Source organism: Mytilus edulis, chromosome 4 (assembly GCF_963676685.1).
Source record: "Mytilus edulis chromosome 4, xbMytEdul2.2, whole genome shotgun sequence".
In the NCBI taxonomy this organism is placed as follows: Eukaryota; Metazoa; Mollusca; class Bivalvia; order Mytilida; family Mytilidae; genus Mytilus; species Mytilus edulis.
The window spans coordinates 89,706,581-89,727,527 of NC_092347.1; the positions used below are offsets into that span (position 1 = coordinate 89,706,581).

Consider the following 20,947-nt stretch of genomic DNA (forward strand, 5'->3'; position numbering starts at 1 on the left):
GAACTTGTATCCTGCTCTCGACCGGTTTACTATAGTCCCTGTCGATACAAGTAGTATTTGCATAGATATCCTGTATCCTGCTTTTATTGGAAGCGAACGGATGCATTTAAATCATTGTTTTTGTTGCAGTTTATTGTGCGGTCTCCGTTAAAATGTTGTCGCTCTTATTGAAAAGAAACGTCGGCAAAATAAAGGGACATGTTTTCATGCATAAATTTGATTTTCTGTGGGGGGGGGGGGGGGGGGCTATGGTTTTTTTTTCTGTGCAAACTTTTTTTTTTCGACTGCGGCGAAAAACAATCTATTTTTTTCGCGACACATCGAAAACAATTTTTTTCTTTCAATTTTAGCTTACATATAGTGGCAGCTGAGGGTGAAACAAACAATTTTTTTTTCTCAGAATCAAAAACAAATTATTTTTTTCTCCAAAAACTGGAAACAAACTTTTTTTTCAAAAAAAAACCATAGCCCCCCCCCCCCCCCTCCCTGAAAATCAAATGGTTGCTGCCTTAGCATGCACATTGCAGGATAATATAACATGGATGTGTAGTCGCTACAAAAAAAGCGTAAATTAAGCTCAGCAAAAATCGCCTTTCTCTCTCATTTAAATTAAACAAATAAATGTTACATATTCCGATAATAATTACATTTTGTATCTTTAATTATAAGGACGATTGTAAGGGGAGGTGTTCCAATGAGTGATAGACTACGTGTGAACGGCAAGCTACACCAATTATCACAATATTTGTAAATACGCCTAAATTGTAAAAAAATCATTGACTAGTACAAGAAATATAGTATTCTGTGTCACCCAAATTACATTTTTAGCAATTATTACGTGATCGGTCTTTTAGAATAATTCACTTCAAACTATTGTTAAATTATAATGCCTTTCACATATGGTATACCTTATAATACTAGATTATACAAAAGGACTATTTTTACATTGAGTGTTCTTTAACGTTTTTTATAAAGCCCTAGAACCTTACCCTATTGGTCCATCGCATTTTAGCGTGATATACCATCGTACTTTAGCGAACAAACAACCATTGCACTTTAACGTGAGACACCATCGTACTTTAGCGTAGACCCTCGCACTTTAGCGTGACCATCGCACTTTAGAGTACCATCGCACTTTAGAGTCCTACAAATATATTTCTATCGATGCTGAAATACATAATTATGTCTGTGACATTCTTTGCTCATGATAATCTTGTTTTCTTATGTGTGTTTGTATAACGTGTGTATATTTCATTTTACGTGCCATATTAAAAACATAAAATATTTTAACTTGTTATTTTCACAGCTTTTTTTGTGGGTACTAACTGTCATTAAATTTTAAGTTGGTATAAGGCTTTTTATATCAATTTTATAGTCTACACTAACAATCTTTGCACTGACAATGTACATGCAATTGAAAAAGAATTGGTGTCAACAAAGTTTAAGAATTTTCATGAACACTTCCCTTTTGTATGCTTTAAATTGTCGTTGCTTAGCGTCCAGTGTCAACTATTTCATGAACATTAAGGACACGAACATGTAGACTTCGCAACTGCCCGACATGGACGAAGTTCGAGAAGAGAAAGGTGTGTTATGGACAATATTTTGCCTACAAATTGAAATATAAATCAGTTATGTGATTTTTGCTAAAAATAATTAATTTGATTGTGCCATATTTTAACCGTTTCAAATATAATGAATGCAGTCGTCGAACTTTGTGGTCGAAAAACAAGAAACAATAAAAAATGCAGTATTGATATTTACACGAGAGAATGCGTTGTTGATATACATATAAACGAACAACATGAGAAAAAGTAAAATAAAAAAAAAACGAACTCCAAGGAAAATAAAAAAAACCCTGAATATCCCTTATCAAATGGCAAAATCAAAAGCTCAAACACACCAAAAGGTATTTCCTTATGTAGAAAATAGTAGATTAAACCTGGTTTTATTGGTAGCTGAACCTCTCACCTGTATGAAGGTCGCATAAAATTCAATTTTATTGAAAATAATGGGTGAACAAAACAAACAGACACGATAGCTAAAATGACAAAAATAGAGGTACATCAGTCAACATTGCTTTATAATCTTAATCACATAAAAAAAAAACAACTAAATATGTCAACAAAGAGAAACAAAATGGCATATAGACAAAGCGTATGAGCAAATAAGAAAGACAAGATTACAAAAAAGATCATAGTACCATAATATCACAATGGCGAGATGTACAAGTACCGAGCCACGCCAAAAGGATATTGCCAAAAATGGACTAAACAGATTAGGTTAATTAACAATGGCAAATAAAAGAACATTGTAACAAGTACTTAAGATGATAAACAAGGTCAGTACCCAGAATCTATACTTCAAGACAATCATTAAGTATTTGTGAAATTTATACGGAGCATTTATCGACGAGGTCTTGGTATCTTCCGATTAACTTTTTTTTAGAAAAAGGATGAGACTTTTTCTTTTTTTGACATATAACTTGGTCACCAACTATCTTCTCAGAATATGGTGACGTTTTATAAATCACAGTAGTAGCTGCAAGATCTTGCATAACGAATCAGTTGGGGAATATAGAAACCAATATGTAGATGAAATTGGTTATATTGCTACTAGATTGAGGGAAATTGATAATTTCAGAATTGAAATTGTCTCGTTTGTTATTGGTCCTGGTATTGATATGACCGATTGTGTTAAATTCGAGATATGTATCTAAAAATGAGACAGAGGCAGCCGTGTCTGTTGTTTCTTGGAATTTTTTAGTTCGGGTGGATCTATTGAAGAAACCAAATCATGAAAGTTTCGAATTGTTAATAGAAAGAATTTACGTCTGAATTTAAAATGAATCATCTGTCTATTTTTAGCTTCTTGTTTTTTGACAATTGTATGAAGGAACTCCGACTCATATGACAATAAGAAAAGGACGACAAGGGGAGGCGCACAGCTCGTTCCCATTTGAATACCAACAATTTGTTGAAAATTTTTACCTTAAATTCAACAAACATATTGTCAATAAGAAACTCCAGAAGGACATACTTTTGGTTATGCAGTTGGAATATATGTCTTATATTTGCTGACCAAATATTATCTTAAATTGAATAAAATTTCTATACGAGGAAGTGGATGAAGTTTACAGAATAGGTAACAATGGCAAAAAAAATAGAGAATACTGGGGTCCTAAAATAAAAAGAATAACATCAAAAATAAAAAGAATGGGTAATAGTATACTAAAAAAGAAAATTTCTTGAATACAGTTATCGAATAATTACAGAATACCAATTATTTCTAAAGACAAAGAATAATGAGCGAAAAAAATTAGAATGCAGAATTGAAGGACCCTTTCTATACCCTTATACATTTATCACAAAATTAAGACATGGATCATCAATTTGATTTTATTATCCATCAGTTGACAACAACACTTTAATTTAATTGTTCAAAATGCAATAAAAACTTACCTTTTGAGTGAATATTTATTCCAAGATTAAAACAACCTATTAGGTAGGTCTTTCATAAAAATTTACGGTCAACTCGACTTTTAGGAATCTATGAACCATGTCGTATAAATTCTTGTTAATTTCGTGTCTTCATATAAATATTGTTTATGATGTTATTATTATGTATTTCATATTTGTTCGGATATGTATTATTTGTATGTAATGGAGAAGACGTTCGAAGTTGCAAAACTTGTGTCCAATCCTATTGTCAATGTTTTTTGGACAATAAAATATGTTTAAACTAAACAAAATTACGCAGTATGATATTTACATGACGTCGGAACTACGTGTATGTTTATTACGATGCCATGGTTTGTAAACTACTTGTGTTTAGATTTTGTATATCCTCATATTTCAAATATACATTAATGGAAATGTGTATTCGAAAGATTTAGTAAAATGTTAAGTCCCAAAAAGGTCATGTCTTTTGGACTGTTACTAGAATTTGAGGACTTGTGGGAAATTATGTTCTGCAACTGGCCAGATAGGTGGATTGATGAACGGCTATTTAACGTGCGTCAAGTGGTAAATTAATTGCATATTCAGGACGAGGACACACCGGACCTCCTGCATTAGAAGAGAACACGCTAGCACGAGACCACATAGTCGAATGCAACATTCAATATAGTTGTTACATGATACACAATGTACTGAGGAATTGGCCTTAACGTTCCCATTCAAAAGTAATGTGGCTGTGTATTTATGCATCCCGGGTAGCCAAACGGATTTCCCATTTTATCAAGGGTTTTACTACTAATCGAGAGAAAATCCAAGGACTATCATATTTCTATAATCCAGTTAACCCTCCTGGCCCTGTGCTTTAGACAAATTATAAGAGTTTTGTTAAAGTATGATTATATAATCATTACATCATTACACATTGTAAATAATTGAAATGGTACGAAATATGAAAATATTTTCAAAACGACTCAAACGTCGGATGTGATCAATTGCACTTGCAGTTCCAAAAACAGCTGAATTATAATTTCTTGGTACAAACAGTTTTAAGACAAAAATGAAAGGTATATCGTTATTTTGACTTCTTACAAAAATGCACATAAAGAATTTGTCTTTAATCTAAAAGTTTACAAAATATACTTCGAAGCTCGAAACTATAATTTTAGTATAAATACTTATATTAAATACAAAAAAAACCCCAAACTTATATTATGCACCTAAAAAAATTTTAAATGGCCATTGTAACAAATGTAATCAATTCAAATATATCAACATGGCCATTTGTACTAGGGCTTTTCTAATACAGAGTTCCATAATACATATATTGTATAATTTTAAACTGGATATCAAACAGCCTGTATAGAAATATGCTTAAAAATCTTATTATTTTTGGTATGTTGTAGCATTATAATATTGTGTTCCCATCAGAGGCGGGTTCAGATAGATAGATAGTTTATTCTCATAAAACCATGCAGGTACAAAGGTTACAGAGAAGTTAAAAAATAATACACATAAAAATAAAAAATGCAATAAAAATGCATAAAATTCAAAATTTCGGATGAGATAACATATAAAAGAATATATATATAGACTTATATAGTCAAATGTAAAAGTTGAAATTGTATAAAGAAATACTTTCTATAAGTATAAGTATGGTAAATAAATTATGGTTGTTAAGAAGGAGTGAGCTTACTATTAATACATCTTATAAAACTGCAATCTGATCTACATGTACTGATAACCTAAATTAAATAAATATGTCGTACTGATCTAATTTTATACTTTGTGAAATTAAACACCGCAGTGTAATGACATTTGGAGATATATTAATGTGAAAAGACCCAATAAAGTTACTATTGTTTACTTCAATACATTTGAAACAATATCTTTTACGATTTCATTTAAAAACTTTGTTAAGGTTAATAATATGTTTTGTTTTCGAATTCAGAGAGGCGTGAAGAGATCTTTGACAATACAGAACGATATACATTATTTTTCCAAATCTGTTTACTTTTCAATGCTTTATACATTGTTATACCATTTGTTGTCAAATAGTAACAGAACATATCATAACAATCGTATAACATGTGGAAACGCCATACAGAATGGTGATATTGAAAATAAATATATAGCAATGAAAATGTGATAAGCGTGTACTAAGAACGGACCATAAAATGTGAACTTTCCAATGTCCGTCAAAAATGGGATGTGCTGCATCTATGGACGGTTTTCCGTCAAAAGATTCCAGAAGGAAAATGGATCTTCTCGAAACCCGAAATGAGAAGGTGAGTATCCCTATACAAGAGGAGATGAATAAGGGTCTACAGATTAGAGAACAATTAATGGGTAAAACGAGAGAATATTTGTCAAGCCATATAAAAATAGGCAAAATAAATAAAGAATAAAGAATATTGGCTTGCCCTGATATTATGAAAATATTAGAATAGCGGGAATAAAAATTAAAAGAATAGAGAAAATGTCCTAAAAATTACAGAATATTGAAATGAAGACCCAAATAGTATAATTCGGAGTTTAGTATGACGTCCATTATCACTGTACTAGTATACATATTTTTAAAGGACAGCTGAAGGACGCCTACGGGTGCGGGAGTTTCTCGCTACATTGAAGACCAATTTTGTTTGCTGTATGGTCGGGTTGTTGTCGCTTTGACACATTCCCCATTTCCTTTCTCAATTTTACCTCATAATTTTTTTTAAATGCTTTACTAAAAGGATGAAACTTGAAATGTACGCTACTATGAATAACATGTGTGGGGTAAAAGTCAATGAGACAGCATCCGAACAGCAAAACATATCAAAATTACATCGAGACAAATGTTAAAAAAAGTCTATCCAAAGCGGAACACATTCTGATAGAAAATCATGTTGCTAAAATATTTTTTTTCATCATACACTTCTTATGATAATACAACGTTTGATGTACACAAGAATGATTTAAAAATGAGGCAAAAGTGAGTACCCCAAAATTATTCAGCAGTTACATGGCGAGGGAATTAAAAGCAAGTAAAAAGTACCAATACAAAAAAAAAATCAAAAAAAAATCAAAGAAGGTGGGGTTGATCTGCAGAAGGTAAAAGGTAAAAAAAAAAAAGAAAAAAAAAAGCTACACAGAAAACTTAAAACTTAAAATTCAAGCAAAATTTATTTCACCAAAAACCATGGGTAAACTAACGTCCTCCAGATAGGTACATTATGTATTAATTTTGTGAAGAACAATCAACCGTTTGTCTCAGTTATACATGTATGTAATCCTCAATTTAAACAATTTGAGATTAAATGGAAATATACAAAAACAAACAAAAACAAAAAACAAACTACACCTTAGAATATTTCTTATATCACAAAGAAATTTTGAAAATGAATATGTGTATTGATAGATTAATTTTATGCTAAATGATAAAATTTTCACCGATGGTTTGTCAGATAAAAAAATATACAAAAACTTTTCCATGTATGGTGTCGGATCATGATTGTATGTTTGTATGTGTTATGTTTTTGCCTTTTAAATCTCAAAGTATCAAAGCGTACTTTAATTTATCGGTCAGTTTACACTGGCATCAGTTGCGTGTACATATTATCATATAAATAATATGAAAAGATATCATATCATGAGGATGAGTAGATTATGCATAGAACTTGTTATGATTTTTTTTTTTTATCTTATTGGTGAAATTGATTTTACTAATTGTTTAATGCAGATAAATGAGAAATTAGGAACACCCGAAAGAAAGTATCCTAGACCAAGACCCCCAAGAGACAGAAAAAGCCATATCTATACTCCTGGAGGGTATTCCGAACTGGAGTATAACGCAAGACGCGTAAGATCATTAATTATTGATTAATAAGAAATAAAAATGGATCCATGGTGTGAGAGAATTGACAACATTCTTTTATTAATCTGCGGATCCCAATTTATTACAGTAAATCGAAAAATCCAGAAAATTTAGAAACATTGCCATCGCAAAATGCCGTCAATATAAGTTGATAGGATGAGTGTATTCTCCAAGTATCGGAAGAAACAAAAAGAAATTTCTTAGTGTTTTAAATCAAAACATACACAAACACATAAAAATGTACCTACATACATTTCTGTGCCGATGAAAAGTAAAATCACAAATATACTAAATTCCGAGGAAAATTGAAAATTGAAAAAAAGAAAGACACATGACAAAATCAAAAGCTCAAATACATCAAACGAATGCATATAATTGTCATATTCCTGACTCCAGTTGGTACAGACATGAACACGTTAAACAACAACACCACATTATTTTTGGTTTCAAATTCTACATTACGATCCAATTATATATTCTTTGAGAAATTAATGTTTTATGTAGAGTATTACGGAATCCTTTTTTAAAACCTAAAAAAAAAAACCCAACATAATTTGAATCCTTAATCGCTATTATGAAATTTAATAACGAATTTAATTCATGATAAAAATTTTAATCCATGAACACAAATTCAAAAGAAATATTTGACCGGGTATCCTGAATTGGCTTCAGTCGATGGCTGTGTTTCAGAAATCATTATATTTTTGAGTATTTTGTTCATGATACAGGCAGATTTCAACATATGCCTAACCTGGCATTCATTTGTTAAATACCTAACACAAGCCATGACGACAGACATCGAAAAGGTTCGATCATTATTTGTGTGGATGGGGTGTCAGAACTTCCAGTCGGGAAGTATTCCGAATGGAAAAGAGGATTCTCCCCTTAGTTACATGAGTAAAGTCAAGAAAAAGACGATGTCATATGCAGCATTCTTCGTCAAAATATGCAGGTAATAATAATAGTTATATCATATAACAAAAAAATATGTTCGAACTGTATTAAAAAACGGGACATTCTAAAAAAAGTTATGTTGTTTATAGAGTCTGTGAATTTAAATACGATCCGTGTAAACCTAATAAACATTTGAATAAACTTAGTCATGAAGATTGTCCGTTTAACACTGTAGTAAGTATAAGCGTTGATTTCGTTATTAACGTATATTTTTTTTCTTACCGTTATGCAGACTTATGGTCTTACATCCTGTCGATAGTTGTATTTTGGCATTGCACAAGGATGTTCTACTTCATACTATATTTGGCATTTAAAACCTTTTTGATTCAAGCGTCACGGATGAATCTTTTGAAGACGACCCCAAGTCTAGCGTACACGAGTTTAATCTAGTTTATTGGACACCAATGATCTCGGGTAGATAAAACAACATTTGGAAGAATATATATGATAGGGTTATTAATATTAGAAATAGAGGATGTTGTATAATTGGTACTGAGACATCTCTCCACCAGAGACCAAATGTGGTAAAATTTAACAACTATAAGATACGGTACGACCGCAATAATGACCAAAACCCATACAGAATAGTAAGATATAAAAGGCACAGAAATGACAATGTAAAATAATTCAAACGAGAAAACTAATGCCCTGATTTATTCATGCTGGTTTTAACTAGTCACTGATAATCCTGATGCTATGGATTTTGCACATGTGGAAGGACGTACGGTGACCTTTACTTTCATATATTCTATGTTTTTTTGTCTCTAGTGGAGATTTGTTTCGTTGACAATCATACCAAATCTTCTAATTTTATATAGAATTTGTCCTGAACATAGTACGCTGTAGATTATTTCATTTTCAGGGCTGCAGGATTAAAGTCGGTACTGATAAAAGGTATTGCCAAAAGTGTGGTATATGATGTAGGTGACCCTTTGGAAGAACTTCAACAGTTGCGGAATAACTGGTGTGCTATTCACGTGAATGGTGACTGGCGATTTGTGTTCCCTTTGTGGGCTTACTCTGCAGTGGAAGGTAGAATCACAGACAAGTATACTCTTATCGAGGGTAATTAGTACAGTAAAATGAGTAAACTGGTCGTAAAAAATAAAAATGCCAAAAGTAAAATCACAAAAATACTGAACTCAGAGGAAAATTCGAGGATTAACATTTTATTCATTAAAGTAGGACCGAGGAGTACAAATAACACAAACATGGTATGGTATACCCATTTGAATAATTTATAACGCTTCGTAGAAATGTCACCTTATGCAATACATGACAGACAATGTTTATCCTACATCTCCCTGAATACCAGATAAGGGTGGATAACTCATACATTTGTGTTTTACATCAATCGACATGAAAGTAGTTTTTGCTAAGTTCAGTGAATCAAGTAAAATATAATCTACATGTATATGGATATAAATTTTGTCAGGATACAGGCGAAATACAATTAAAATGAAGCAAAAGGAAACTTATAGTATCATTTACACAAATAAAATAATAATATTGCATGGGTAAAAAAAAAATGCCTCTCCTGACGATTCAGACTGGTAATTTTTAACGGTCCCACTTGCATGATCTTGCATCAGAAAAATATTTAGAGGAGTTTCAAGTTTCTTTCGTCACTTTTATTTTGAAAATTCCTTATTGACAACGATTGTTTTTGCAGGTGGTAAGATGTCGAGAAGTAAAGCATCACCAGGATCAGCAGTTAAGAAGTTCAACGAGTTTTTCTTTCTTACTGACCCTGATGTATTTATTCACTTTGCATTCCCTGACAATCCAGACTGGCAGTTATTAACTGTTCCACTTACATTAGATAGATACTTAGAGGAACCTTATTTTCGTCAACCTTATTTTGAAAATAAACTACAGGTGGCAACACTATTGCCAGGCGTACAGAAAGCCAAACACGGAATAGTTGAGATAGGAATGAAAAGTTTAATAGAAAACTGGCAGGGTTTGTTGACATATCAATTGTTCTTTAATAACAAGAAATCAACCGAGGTGCTACCGACGAAAACACAGCTCAGTAATTTTGTCCTGATGGACAGATGCAACAGCAACTGGAAATTTACCGTTAGATTTCCGATAGATGGAGTTTATAAATTAACAATAAATGGTGGTGTACCTCCGAAAAGTAACGAATGGGTATGTGACTTTAAGTTAGTGTGTAAAACTGCCATAGAAGATATCCCGCCATTACCCTGCGATACAGGTGCTGTTGGATGGGGACCTAGTAATAACTTGGAGCAGTATGGATTGACGGCACCTTCTCATACTCATGGCACGATTCTAACCAAACTTCGTCAATATTTATATATAGGCTTTACTCTAACGAAGAAACTTTTCATTCGGTCCGAGTTGATTGGTAACAAGTACAAACCGTCCGAACTGGACCAATATGTTGACCAACGAATAACAAATCGAGAACTTGTTGTTAAAGTTATGGTACCAGAAGATGGAGAATTTGCACTGCGCATGTATGCAAGAGAGACAAAGAAACTACCAGAGGAAAATGTAATAAATTATTTAATAACAACAGATGACCCTGCAGGTCCTAGAACTTACAGGAAAGAGGTAAGAAAATAAATCAAAAGGCAATGTATGATATCGTTCCTTAAAAACATAGATAACTCTATAATTAAATGTTATATGTAGATCAGTTTGGCCTAGGAAGTAGCCGTTTCTTCCATTGATGCCTCGATCATTTACCAATTCAAATTTACCTAGCTCACTTGGTATTTAAGAACTGAACACCGAAGAAAAGGCCAAATCAATAAAGTGGGAAGCATAGTTCAACATTGACAGATCCTTTCTGACTTACACGGAATTGGAGAGGTTGTTATAATCCCATTGAGGCTCCCTTAAAATCGGTTGCATATTTGTAGATCCCTTAGTATATGAAAACCCAACATTGATGAATATTTTCTATTGATTTGTTTTTACAAAGTTTGGTTTAAGAGTTCTGCAGGTTATCAACATCTTTAGTCGACTCACTTATACATGCGTATAAGGGTTCTTAATAAAAGTTGATTCAGAAACGTAAATATTTGTTTTCAACGCCCAAAATAACAATAAAAATATCCCAGCAAACAATGTCCCACCGCATATAGGCATATGTGATATCTTATAGTCACTTTTATTCATACATGTTGCATTTACGTGTTTCTTCAATTTTGCACAGAATGCATTTGAAAAGAATCTGCGAAAAGAATTAGTGACTCTGACACAACAGACTAAGGACCCAGATGAGATGGACAAAGCTATTGAGAGATTCGACAAACTGGCATTGGAAGATAAAGGTGATCTCAAAAAGGCAAAAAGTAGACGAGATTTCCTGAAAATAAGAAAAGGTTGGTACTTATACCATTTAGAGGACAGTATGAATAAAGGAAAATTAGAGGTACAACTGAGCAATGGACCAACAATTTAATCAAACATTACAGACATTACAAGTTCACAAAAAGGCCTGCAACAATGGATAAGCGTCAACACCTTTGTGAAGATATGCTAGAGGGAAGCGATTTTGGTTATTACATCAGCATATCAATTTGCGACACTTTACATTGTTTTCATGAGTCACTGCAACTCTGTGTTTTTACTAAGAATATTAAAAAAGTAAAATAGCAAAATAACGAACTCAAATTTGAAAACGGAAAGTCCTTTATCAAATAGTCGAAACCAAAGTTCAAATACATCAAACGAATGGAAAACCTCTGTCATACATCTGATTCTATGCAGGCATACAAGGATTCGATAAAGATCATTTATGGTAGTATATATATTGTTATTTGATGTCATTTTTCTGTAAAGGGCTGAACCTAAAATTGGAGTAAAATACTGAGAATAAATTAATTTTCGATGGATACCAATTTTCGTGGAATTTGTTGTTACAGGTTCACCACGAAAATAAATATCCACGAAAAGTATTACGCAATCCACGAAAATTGGTACCTACGAAAATAACTGAATCCACAGTACAGTAAGATAGGGACCAATTCCTACGGATGACCTATCATTCAATGTACAGTAAGATAGGGACCAATTCCTATGGATGACCTATCATTCAATGTACAGTAAGATAGGGACCAATTCCTACGGATGACCTACCATTCAATGTACAGTAAGATAGGGACCAATTCCTACGGATGACCTATCATTCAATGTACAGTAAGATAATGACCAATTCCTTCGATGACCTATCATTCAATGTACAGTAAGATAGGGACCAATTCCTACGGATGACATACCATTCAATGTATAGTAAGATAGGGACCAATTCCTTCGGATGACCTATCATTCAATGTACAGTAAGATAGGGACCAATTCCTACGGATGACCTATCATTCAATGTACAGTAAGATAGGGACCAATTCCTTCGGATGACCTATCATTCAAAGTACAGTAAGATAGGGACCAATTCCTACGGATGACCTATCATTCAATGTACAGTAAGATAGGGACCAATTCCTAAGGATGACCTATCATTCAATGTACAGTAAGATAGGGACCAATTCCTACGGATGACCTATCATTCAATGTGCAGTAAGATAGGGACCAATTCCTACGGATGACCTACCATTCAATGTACAGTAAGATAGGGACCAATTCCTACGGATGACCTATCATTCAATGTGCAGTAAGATAATGACCAATTCCTTCGATGACCTATCATTCAATGTAAAGTAAGATAGGGACCAATTCCTACGGATGACATACCATTCAATGTATAGTAAGATAGGGACCAATTCCTTCGGATGACCTATCATTCAATGTACAGTAAGATAGGGACCAATTCCTACGGATGACCTATCATTCAATGTACAGTAAGATAGGGACCAATTCCTTCGGATGACCTATCATTCAATGTACAGTAAGATAGGGGCCAATTTCTACGGATGACCTATCATTTAATGTACAGTAAGATAGGGACCAATATCTACGGATGACCTATCATTCAATGTACAGTAAGATAGGGACCAATTCCTACGGATGACCTATCATTCAATGTACAGTAAGATAGGGACCAATTCCTTTGGATGACCTATCATTCAATGTACAGTAAGATAGGGACCAATTCCTTCGGATGACATATCATTCAATGTACAGTAACATAGGGACCAATTCTTACGGATGACCTATCATTCAATGTACATTAAGATAGGGAACAATTCCTACGGATGACCTATCATTCAATGGCGTAGTTCAAGTTTTGGAATGTTTCAAAGAGGTGGCGTGAATCAGATGTGGATACCTAAAAATTCCAAAGATCTTTTATAGTACATACAATCTAACTCTCTTTCATCTTGTAATAGTATTAAAACATTTGACTTTTTCTACACTTTACACAAGTATTCCACATTCCAAACTAAAAGACAAATTGAAAGAGTTGGTATTGCTTTGTTTCATAAAAAAAAATGGCTAACGTAGATAAAAGTATCTTGTCTTAGGGAGGGATAAATCCTTCTTTGTAAGGAATCACTCTGATTCAAACAAAAAATTCTCTGAAACTGACAATATAAAGTTGCTTGATTTCTTGATTGACAACATATTTGTTAAGTTCAACATGTTGTTCAACAGACTGTCGGCATTCCAAAGGGAACAAATTTTGCCCCTATTCTTGCCGACTTGTTTCTTTATTATTATGAGGCTGACTTCATACAGGAACTTCTTAGGAAGAAAGATAAGAAGTAAGCAATATCCTAGAACTCTACTTTCCGCTAAATAGATGATGTTCTTTCCCTAAATAATTCAAATTTTGTGACTATGTTGAACGCATCTATCCCATCGAACAAGAGATAAAGGATACTACAGATACAGTTATGTCGGCCTCATATCTTGACTTACATCTAAGAATTGACAATGAGGGTCGGTTGAAAACAAAACTTTAAGACAAAAGAGATGATCTCAGCTTTCCAATTGTGAACTTTCCATTTCTAAGTAGCAACATTCCAGCAGCACCTACATACGGGGTATATATCTCCCAATTGATATGATATTACCGTGCTTGCATTTCCTATCATGATCTTCTTGATAGAGGGTTGCTGCTCACATGGAAGCTATTAAACCAAGAGTTCCAAATGGTGAAGTTGAAATCATCCCTTTGTAAGTTTTACGGACGCCATCACGAGTTGGTTGACCGTTATGGAATAACCGTTTCAAAAATGATATCGGATATGTTCCTTACGTCGTACCGGATTTGTTGTCACATAAGCAACACGACATGTCCCACATGTGGAGCAGGATCTACTTATCCCTCCGGAGCACTTGAGATCACCCCTTGATTTTGGTGGGGTACGTGCTGCTTATTCTTTAGTTTTCTATGTTGTGTCAAATGAGCTATTGTTTGTCTGTTTGTCTTTTTCATTTTTTTGCCATGGCGTTGTCAGTTTATTTTCGATTTTGAGTTTGACTGTCCCTCTGGTATCTTTCGTCCCTTTTTTCAAATGATGGGCTTCCACGATTGCAAAAAATACAATTGAAATGATTTATTGCCCTCTATTGTTTCTTGAAATATCCTCATCAGTTACGGTCGAGACCAAATGTTTGGAAAGTCACATTATAAAACTTTGAGATCTCAAAACCAAAAAGATCTTTGCAGAATAGACAACTCTATGCGTTGAACAATGCTATAGAGCGATGAAGCTTTATCATGAGCAGAATTACATACAAGAACGGACAATTTACATGAAAAAAATGTGACATTTGAATCTTGGCATTACAAAGTACTGCAGTTGAAAAGACACTGAAATGACAAAATAACGAACTATGAAAACGAGAAAACCAACGATGTATGTGTATACAAGTCAATGAACGAAAACTAAACTAGAGGCTCTCAAGAGCCTGTATCGCTCACCTGATTTTACTTGGGTTTTTGAAATCATATGAAAAAATATAAAATTTGGCTAAAAGTGACAACACAACCTCATTGATAAGGAAAGGAACATGTTTAATTTCATTCAAAAGTCCCCCACTGGTGGCCATCTTGGATGGCGGATCGGCTACAAAGTAACAACACTTGGTCAGCACCTCATAAGGAACATTCATGCCATGTTTGGTTTTATTCCATTCAGTGGTTCTCTAAAAGAAGTCATTTGTATGCATTTCCCATAGGGTCCTATGTTAAACTAAGTCCCCTGCTGGCGGCCATCTTGGATGATGGATCTGCTACAAAGTAACAGCACTTGGTCAGCACCTCATAAGAACATTCATGCAATGTTTAGTTTTATTCCATTCAGTGGTTCTCTAAAAGAAGTCATTTGTATGCATTTCCAATAGGGTCCTATGTTAAACTAAGTCCCTGCTGGCGGCCATCTTGGATAATGGATCGGCTACAAAGTAACAACACTTGGTCAGCACCACATTAGGAACATTCATGCCATGTTTGATTTCATTCCATTCAGTGGTTCTCTAAAAGAAGTCATTTGTATGCATTTCCCATAGGATCCTATGTTAAACTAAGTCCCATGCTGGCGGCCATCTTGGATGATGGATGGGCTACAAAGTAACAACACATGGTCAGCCAGCACAAGGAACATTCATGCAATGTTTGGTTTCATACCATTCAGTTGTTCTCTAAAAGAAGTCATTTGTATGCATTTCCCATAGGGTCCTATGTTAAACTAAGTCCCCCCGCTGGCGTCCATCTTGGATAATGGATCGGCAACAAAGTAACAACACTTGGTCAGCACCACATTAGGAACATTCATGCCATGTTTGATTTCATTCCATTCAGTGGTTCTCTAAAAGAAGTCATTTGTATGCATTTCCCATAGGGTCCTATGTTAAACTAAGTCCCCCGCTGGCGGCCATCTTGGATGATGGATTGGCTACAAAGTAACAACACTTGGTCAGCACTCCATACGGAACATTCATGCTATGTTTGGTTTCATTCCATTTAGTGGTTCTCTAGAAGAAGTCATTTGTATGCATTTCCCATAGGGTCCTATGTTAAACTAAGTCCCCCGCTGGCGGCCATCTTGGATGATGGATCGGCTACAAAGTAACAACACTTGGTCAGCACCCCATAAGGAACATTCATGCTATGTTTGGTTTTATTCCATTCAGTGGTTCTCTAAAAGAAGTCATTTGTATGCATTTCCCATAGGGTCCTATGTTAAACTAAGTTCCCGGCTGGCGGCCATCTTGGATGATGGATCGGCAACAAAGTAACAATACTTGGTCAGCACCTCATAAGGAACATTCATGCCATGTTTGGTTTCATTCCATTCAGTGGTTCTCTAGAGGAAGTCATTTGTATGCATTTCCCATAGGGTCCTATGTTAAACTAAGTCCCCCGCTGGCGGCCATCTTGGATGATGGATTGGCAACAAAGTAACAACACTTGGTCAGCACCTCATAAGCAACATTCATGCCATGTTTGGTTTCATTCAATTCAGTGGTTCTCTAAAAGAAGTCATTTGTATGCATTTCCCATAGGGTCCTATGTTAAACTAAGTCCCCGGCTAGCAGCCATCTTGGATGATGGATCAGCAACAAAGTAACAACACTTGGTCAGTACCTCATAAGGAACATTCATGCCATGTTTGGTTTCATTCCATTCAGTGGTTCTCTAAAAGAAGTCATTTGTATGCATTTCCCATAGGGTCCTATGTTAAACCAAGTCCCCCGCTGGCGGCCATCTTGGATGATGGATCGGCTACAAAGTAACAACACTTGGTCAGCACCTCATAAGGAACATTCATGCCATGTTTGGTTCCATTCCATTCAGTGGTTCTCTAGAAGAAGTTCAAAATGTAAATTGTTAACGACGACGACGACGGACGACGACGGACGACGACGGACGACGGACGCCAAGTGGTGAGAAAAGCTCACTTGGCCCTTCGGGCCAGGTGAGCTAAAAACAAATATAATTGACGACAAACAACTACAATCAATGAATTACAGGCTCCTGACTTGTGACAGACTAATATAGAATGTTACTGGGTTAAACATGCTTGTTTGTGCCCAACATTTCTTACACTGACACAGGTTTGTAGAAACATAACATACGAACAGAACCAACTGTAAAATCTGTCGAAAATGCCTGACACAATTCAAATGTTTTGAATATCCCTTCGGTTTCTTCAAACTAGATTTATGTAAAAACATACATGCATCATGATTTTGTAGAGTCCTTTTCATTTCCATTTTATTTGTAGATTTAACTGATGCAACTGTACGACGTCACTATGGAACTCTCGATACGGCAATAAAAAAGGCACGAGAATCGAAATATGAAGCTAAGTTGAAGAACACAACAAAGAAAGCTGAGGATGTTCGAAATGAGGTGTATTCAACATGGATCCATGAAATTTTAGAAATGAAACCATCTACCGTGGCAGAATTAAAAACCTATAAGAACCCACCTTCAGCAATATTTGATACTATGAAAGCCGTCTATTTGTTGCTAGGAGAAAGTGCAGATATGATAAAGGTATGTTTATACATAAAACAAGAACTATTTGCAGTGAACGAGAGCTCAATCTTGTTTAAGTTGGATTGATGTTGCTCAATCTTAGCGTTAATATTTATGCATCATACCTCATTAGCTATTGTTGAAATAAATTATCTTTGTGGTAAACAGGTATGAACAGCAACATCTAACCATAGAAAGAAGCAATGTTTATTTTTCTTTTGAAGATAGCGTTTTATACAAATTGCTACACATATACTTGTAGATTTAAAAAAAATGAGGTTTTATATGGAACCAAAATTGAAATGTGACATAATGTCCTTGATTCCATGTTCAGTTACATCGGTATTGTCTTTTTTTCTTTTATCAGACCTGGGAAGATATACATAGTGTACTCTCCACCATTGGAAACGATTCTTTACTTCAAAGGATTAAAACTTTCCAAACCTCACAATTACGAGAGCACGCTTTAGAGGAAGCTCAGAAACTTACAGAGCAACATGACCTTCCTAGTATCAAATCAAAGAGTCCGGCAGCTGGGACATTCTATGTCTGGGTGGGTACTTATTATCACTAACAAGAACGTTAACGTAACCAGCTTTATTGTAGAAGTTCGTATCTAAAGCTACTAAGCTTAAATTCAAACCGTCCAACATCTGAACAAAAGTAGAAAATGTACCTTAATATAATACATAAGTTATACATTTTTTTCAATATATTTGGTCATCTGAATCTGAATAACCAAGGATAATCAAATTCTTCCGATGGTGATTTATCATGAATCGTTAGGCAAGTGGAATCATGAACATGATATATGTTGACTTCAAATAATGTACAATAGATCGACAAGAAAGGTTGTAACTATTGCAGCATATACACTTTACAGATAAAATATCAAGATTCATGAATTGCTTGACTGATTCGGCGTCTCAAATCACTAGCGACATATTTTCACTGTTTAGCTTAGATCTAATGATACAAGAATAGCCTTAATATCTGTAATTCTTTAGATTATGTCCTGTGCCGATTGTGATAGTTTATCTATGTGTGACTTCGCATGGCGGGTGATAGTGGCCTAGCAGGAGACGACAAATCTTTCGAGGCCCCTGATCTCGATCCATTTCGAGATCATCCGATTACCAAGGTTTTTGTATGATACCTTGACTTGTCTTCTTCATCGATTGCACGTCGTAAACTACTTTGTCCTTAATTTTCTAACTTATAAAAAGATCGACAAGGTACATTGTCGCCCTCAAAATAGATAAAGGGTACACATAGAATATCAAGGTTTTCTATTATCTAAAGGAGTAATATACTATACACATCCTGGACTATCTTAATTATTTTCTTGATAGTTGATGTGTTTCTCTCGGTTTTAATTTGTGACTCGGATTTGTTTTCGTCTCATCGGTTTATGACGACTAACAGCGGTTTACAACAGTTGCCTTTATTGAATGGACCGACAAGGTACATAGTCAGCATTAAAGAAGGTACAGGGTAAAGATGGCATATCAATGTCTGATATCATCGTAATGAATCGACAAGGTACATTGTCATTATTAAAGCTAGAACATGTTACAGATACAATATCAAGGTTGACTACTGTTGTCATGTATTGCCAAGGTAAATTGTGCTAAAACTTAGGTAGGTACTCGAAAATAATACTAAGTAAATTGAATGCATGCGAAGCGTTTTTCTTGTTAAACCGGCACCATGATCGCGCAACCAAATCACTTAAATCAAAGTACGTATATGGATACTTATCTATCCCAAATTCATGTATTAGGTTTTGATGTTATATTTGCTATTCTCATAGGATTTTGTCTAATGCTTAGTCCGTTTCTGTGTGTGTGTGTGTTACATTTTAATGTTGTGTCGTTGTTCTCCTCTTATATTTAATGCGTTTCCCTCAGTTTTAGTTTGTTACCCCGATTTTGTTTTTTGTCCATGGATTTATGAGTTTAGAACAGCGGTATACTACTGTTGCCTTTATTTATTGATACATTGAAACGTGAGCTGTATGACCAAAACGGGCCTAAATGGTATAGCCAAATTATCTTCATGAACTTTAGAACCTTAGTTTCTGAAAGATTTGTCCCCAGAAGCACAAAATTCAAAGTGTTATTTGCATTTACAACAATGAAGTTCGTGTGTTATCCTATGAACAAAAAAAGACCTCATGAACAATTGGACATAAATTCTACCTCTCAGTACTCCACTTTTATACCAACTTAAAAAACCACCTTATAAGCTAGTTTATTTAAATAGCTCAATATCTTATTGTCAATTCTTTTACAGGTACGAGATTTAGTAAACATGATAAATGATGAACGATCAAATCCTAAAAGAAAGAAGAAAAGAAAGGAAATAAGCACATTTAGCGCTAAGACATCAAGTACAAAAAAGAGTCAATGAATCATGCTATCAATTGAGTCGAGTTGCATACTATTCATATTAAAAGCACAAAATTTGAGTAGTGGTATTTCACGATTTCGTATTACACATTTGTAAATTCATAAGTAGAATCTTGAAATGCTGTAGAACATAACAATAATAGAACATTTGAAAGATTTTAGAAATTGCAATACTTTTATGGTCGTGTAAATATAATATTTATTTATGTATTATAGAATATAATAAAATGTACTTTATGGTTTTGTAATTTTATATAAACTGACCTTTAAACTTGATCTGAACTTAAGTCATCGTAAACATAAAATTGATTGCGATTCAACATAAGCAACAAGGAATGTTATATGTGGTGATTATACCAATGTTGACACTATATAAAACTAAAAGAGAGACGAATCATACCATAAGTATTTTTAAAATCATAAGTCGAAATAAGGCCAATTCCATGTCAAAAAAGAGTAACGATTAAAAGACAAATAACAGTATACAAAACACAACATAGAAAAAAACAGATCAAAACCACCTCTCCTAAAATCTGAGGATGATCTTATGTGCTCCAGTAGTTAGGAAAGCATATCTTAAGTCACATGTGGCATCTGTCTCATGTAATTACAAACCCGGTGATAAGTATAATTCGGTAGGTCATATACATGATATATAAACATAAACATATATAGTAAAAAGCTAAAATGTTGTCAATGTAGATGAATATGAACTACTCAGAACGCTTGGTAAAAACTGCCTTGAAAATAAACATTACATTGAATGTAATAGTACATCCTATGGTACTGGCTTAAGTTCTAATATTTCATCTGCTGAACTTTATTTAACTTTCACCTGAAAATATAA

At 34.2% G+C, this 20,947-nt stretch overlaps 2 protein-coding genes across 4 annotated transcripts in view; both read left to right on the forward strand.

Moving 5' to 3' along the window:
* LOC139520956 (contactin-5-like) overlaps positions 1-1,286 on the forward strand; it is a 42,803-nt gene extending 41,517 nt beyond the window's left edge. For both annotated transcript variants that reach the window (XM_071314063.1, XM_071314064.1), the window contains one exon: positions 1,141-1,286. The gene's annotated coding sequence lies outside the window, so the exon portion shown is untranslated. The remainder of the gene's footprint in view (positions 1-1,140) is intronic.
* Positions 1,287-5,460: 4,174 nt separating this feature from the next.
* LOC139520957 (lim and transglutaminase domain protein ltd-1-like) lies at positions 5,461-20,339 on the forward strand. 2 transcript variants are annotated; one of them, XM_071314066.1, is made up of 9 exons: positions 5,461-5,743; positions 7,177-7,296; positions 8,040-8,263; positions 9,128-9,330; positions 9,938-10,848; positions 11,456-11,624; positions 17,433-17,707; positions 18,057-18,242; positions 19,985-20,339. In XM_071314066.1, exons 1-9 carry the CDS (start codon positions 5,660-5,662, stop codon positions 20,099-20,101), a joined length of 2,289 nt encoding a protein of 762 aa, XP_071170167.1. In that variant the 5' UTR covers positions 5,461-5,659; the 3' UTR covers positions 20,102-20,339. The 2 variants fall into 2 exon arrangements, with proteins under 2 accessions (XP_071170167.1, XP_071170168.1); XM_071314067.1 differs by having other exon boundaries at positions 5,464-5,743; positions 9,128-9,297; positions 19,985-20,229.
* The last annotated feature ends 608 nt before the right edge of the window (positions 20,340-20,947 follow it).

Bases quoted from the DNA above. Each gene is read 5' to 3' on its own strand.
- LOC139520957 (XM_071314066.1), top strand. From the start codon at position 5,660: ATGGGATGTGCTGCATCTATGGACGGTTTTCCGTCAAAAGATTCCAGA. The intron at 5,744-7,176 runs GTGAGTATCCCT...TGTTTAATGCAG, and splicing joins TCGAAACCCGAAATGAGAAG to ATAAATGAGAAATTAGGAAC. The intron at 18,243-19,984 runs GTGGGTACTTAT...ATTCTTTTACAG, and splicing joins CTGGGACATTCTATGTCTGG to GTACGAGATTTAGTAAACAT.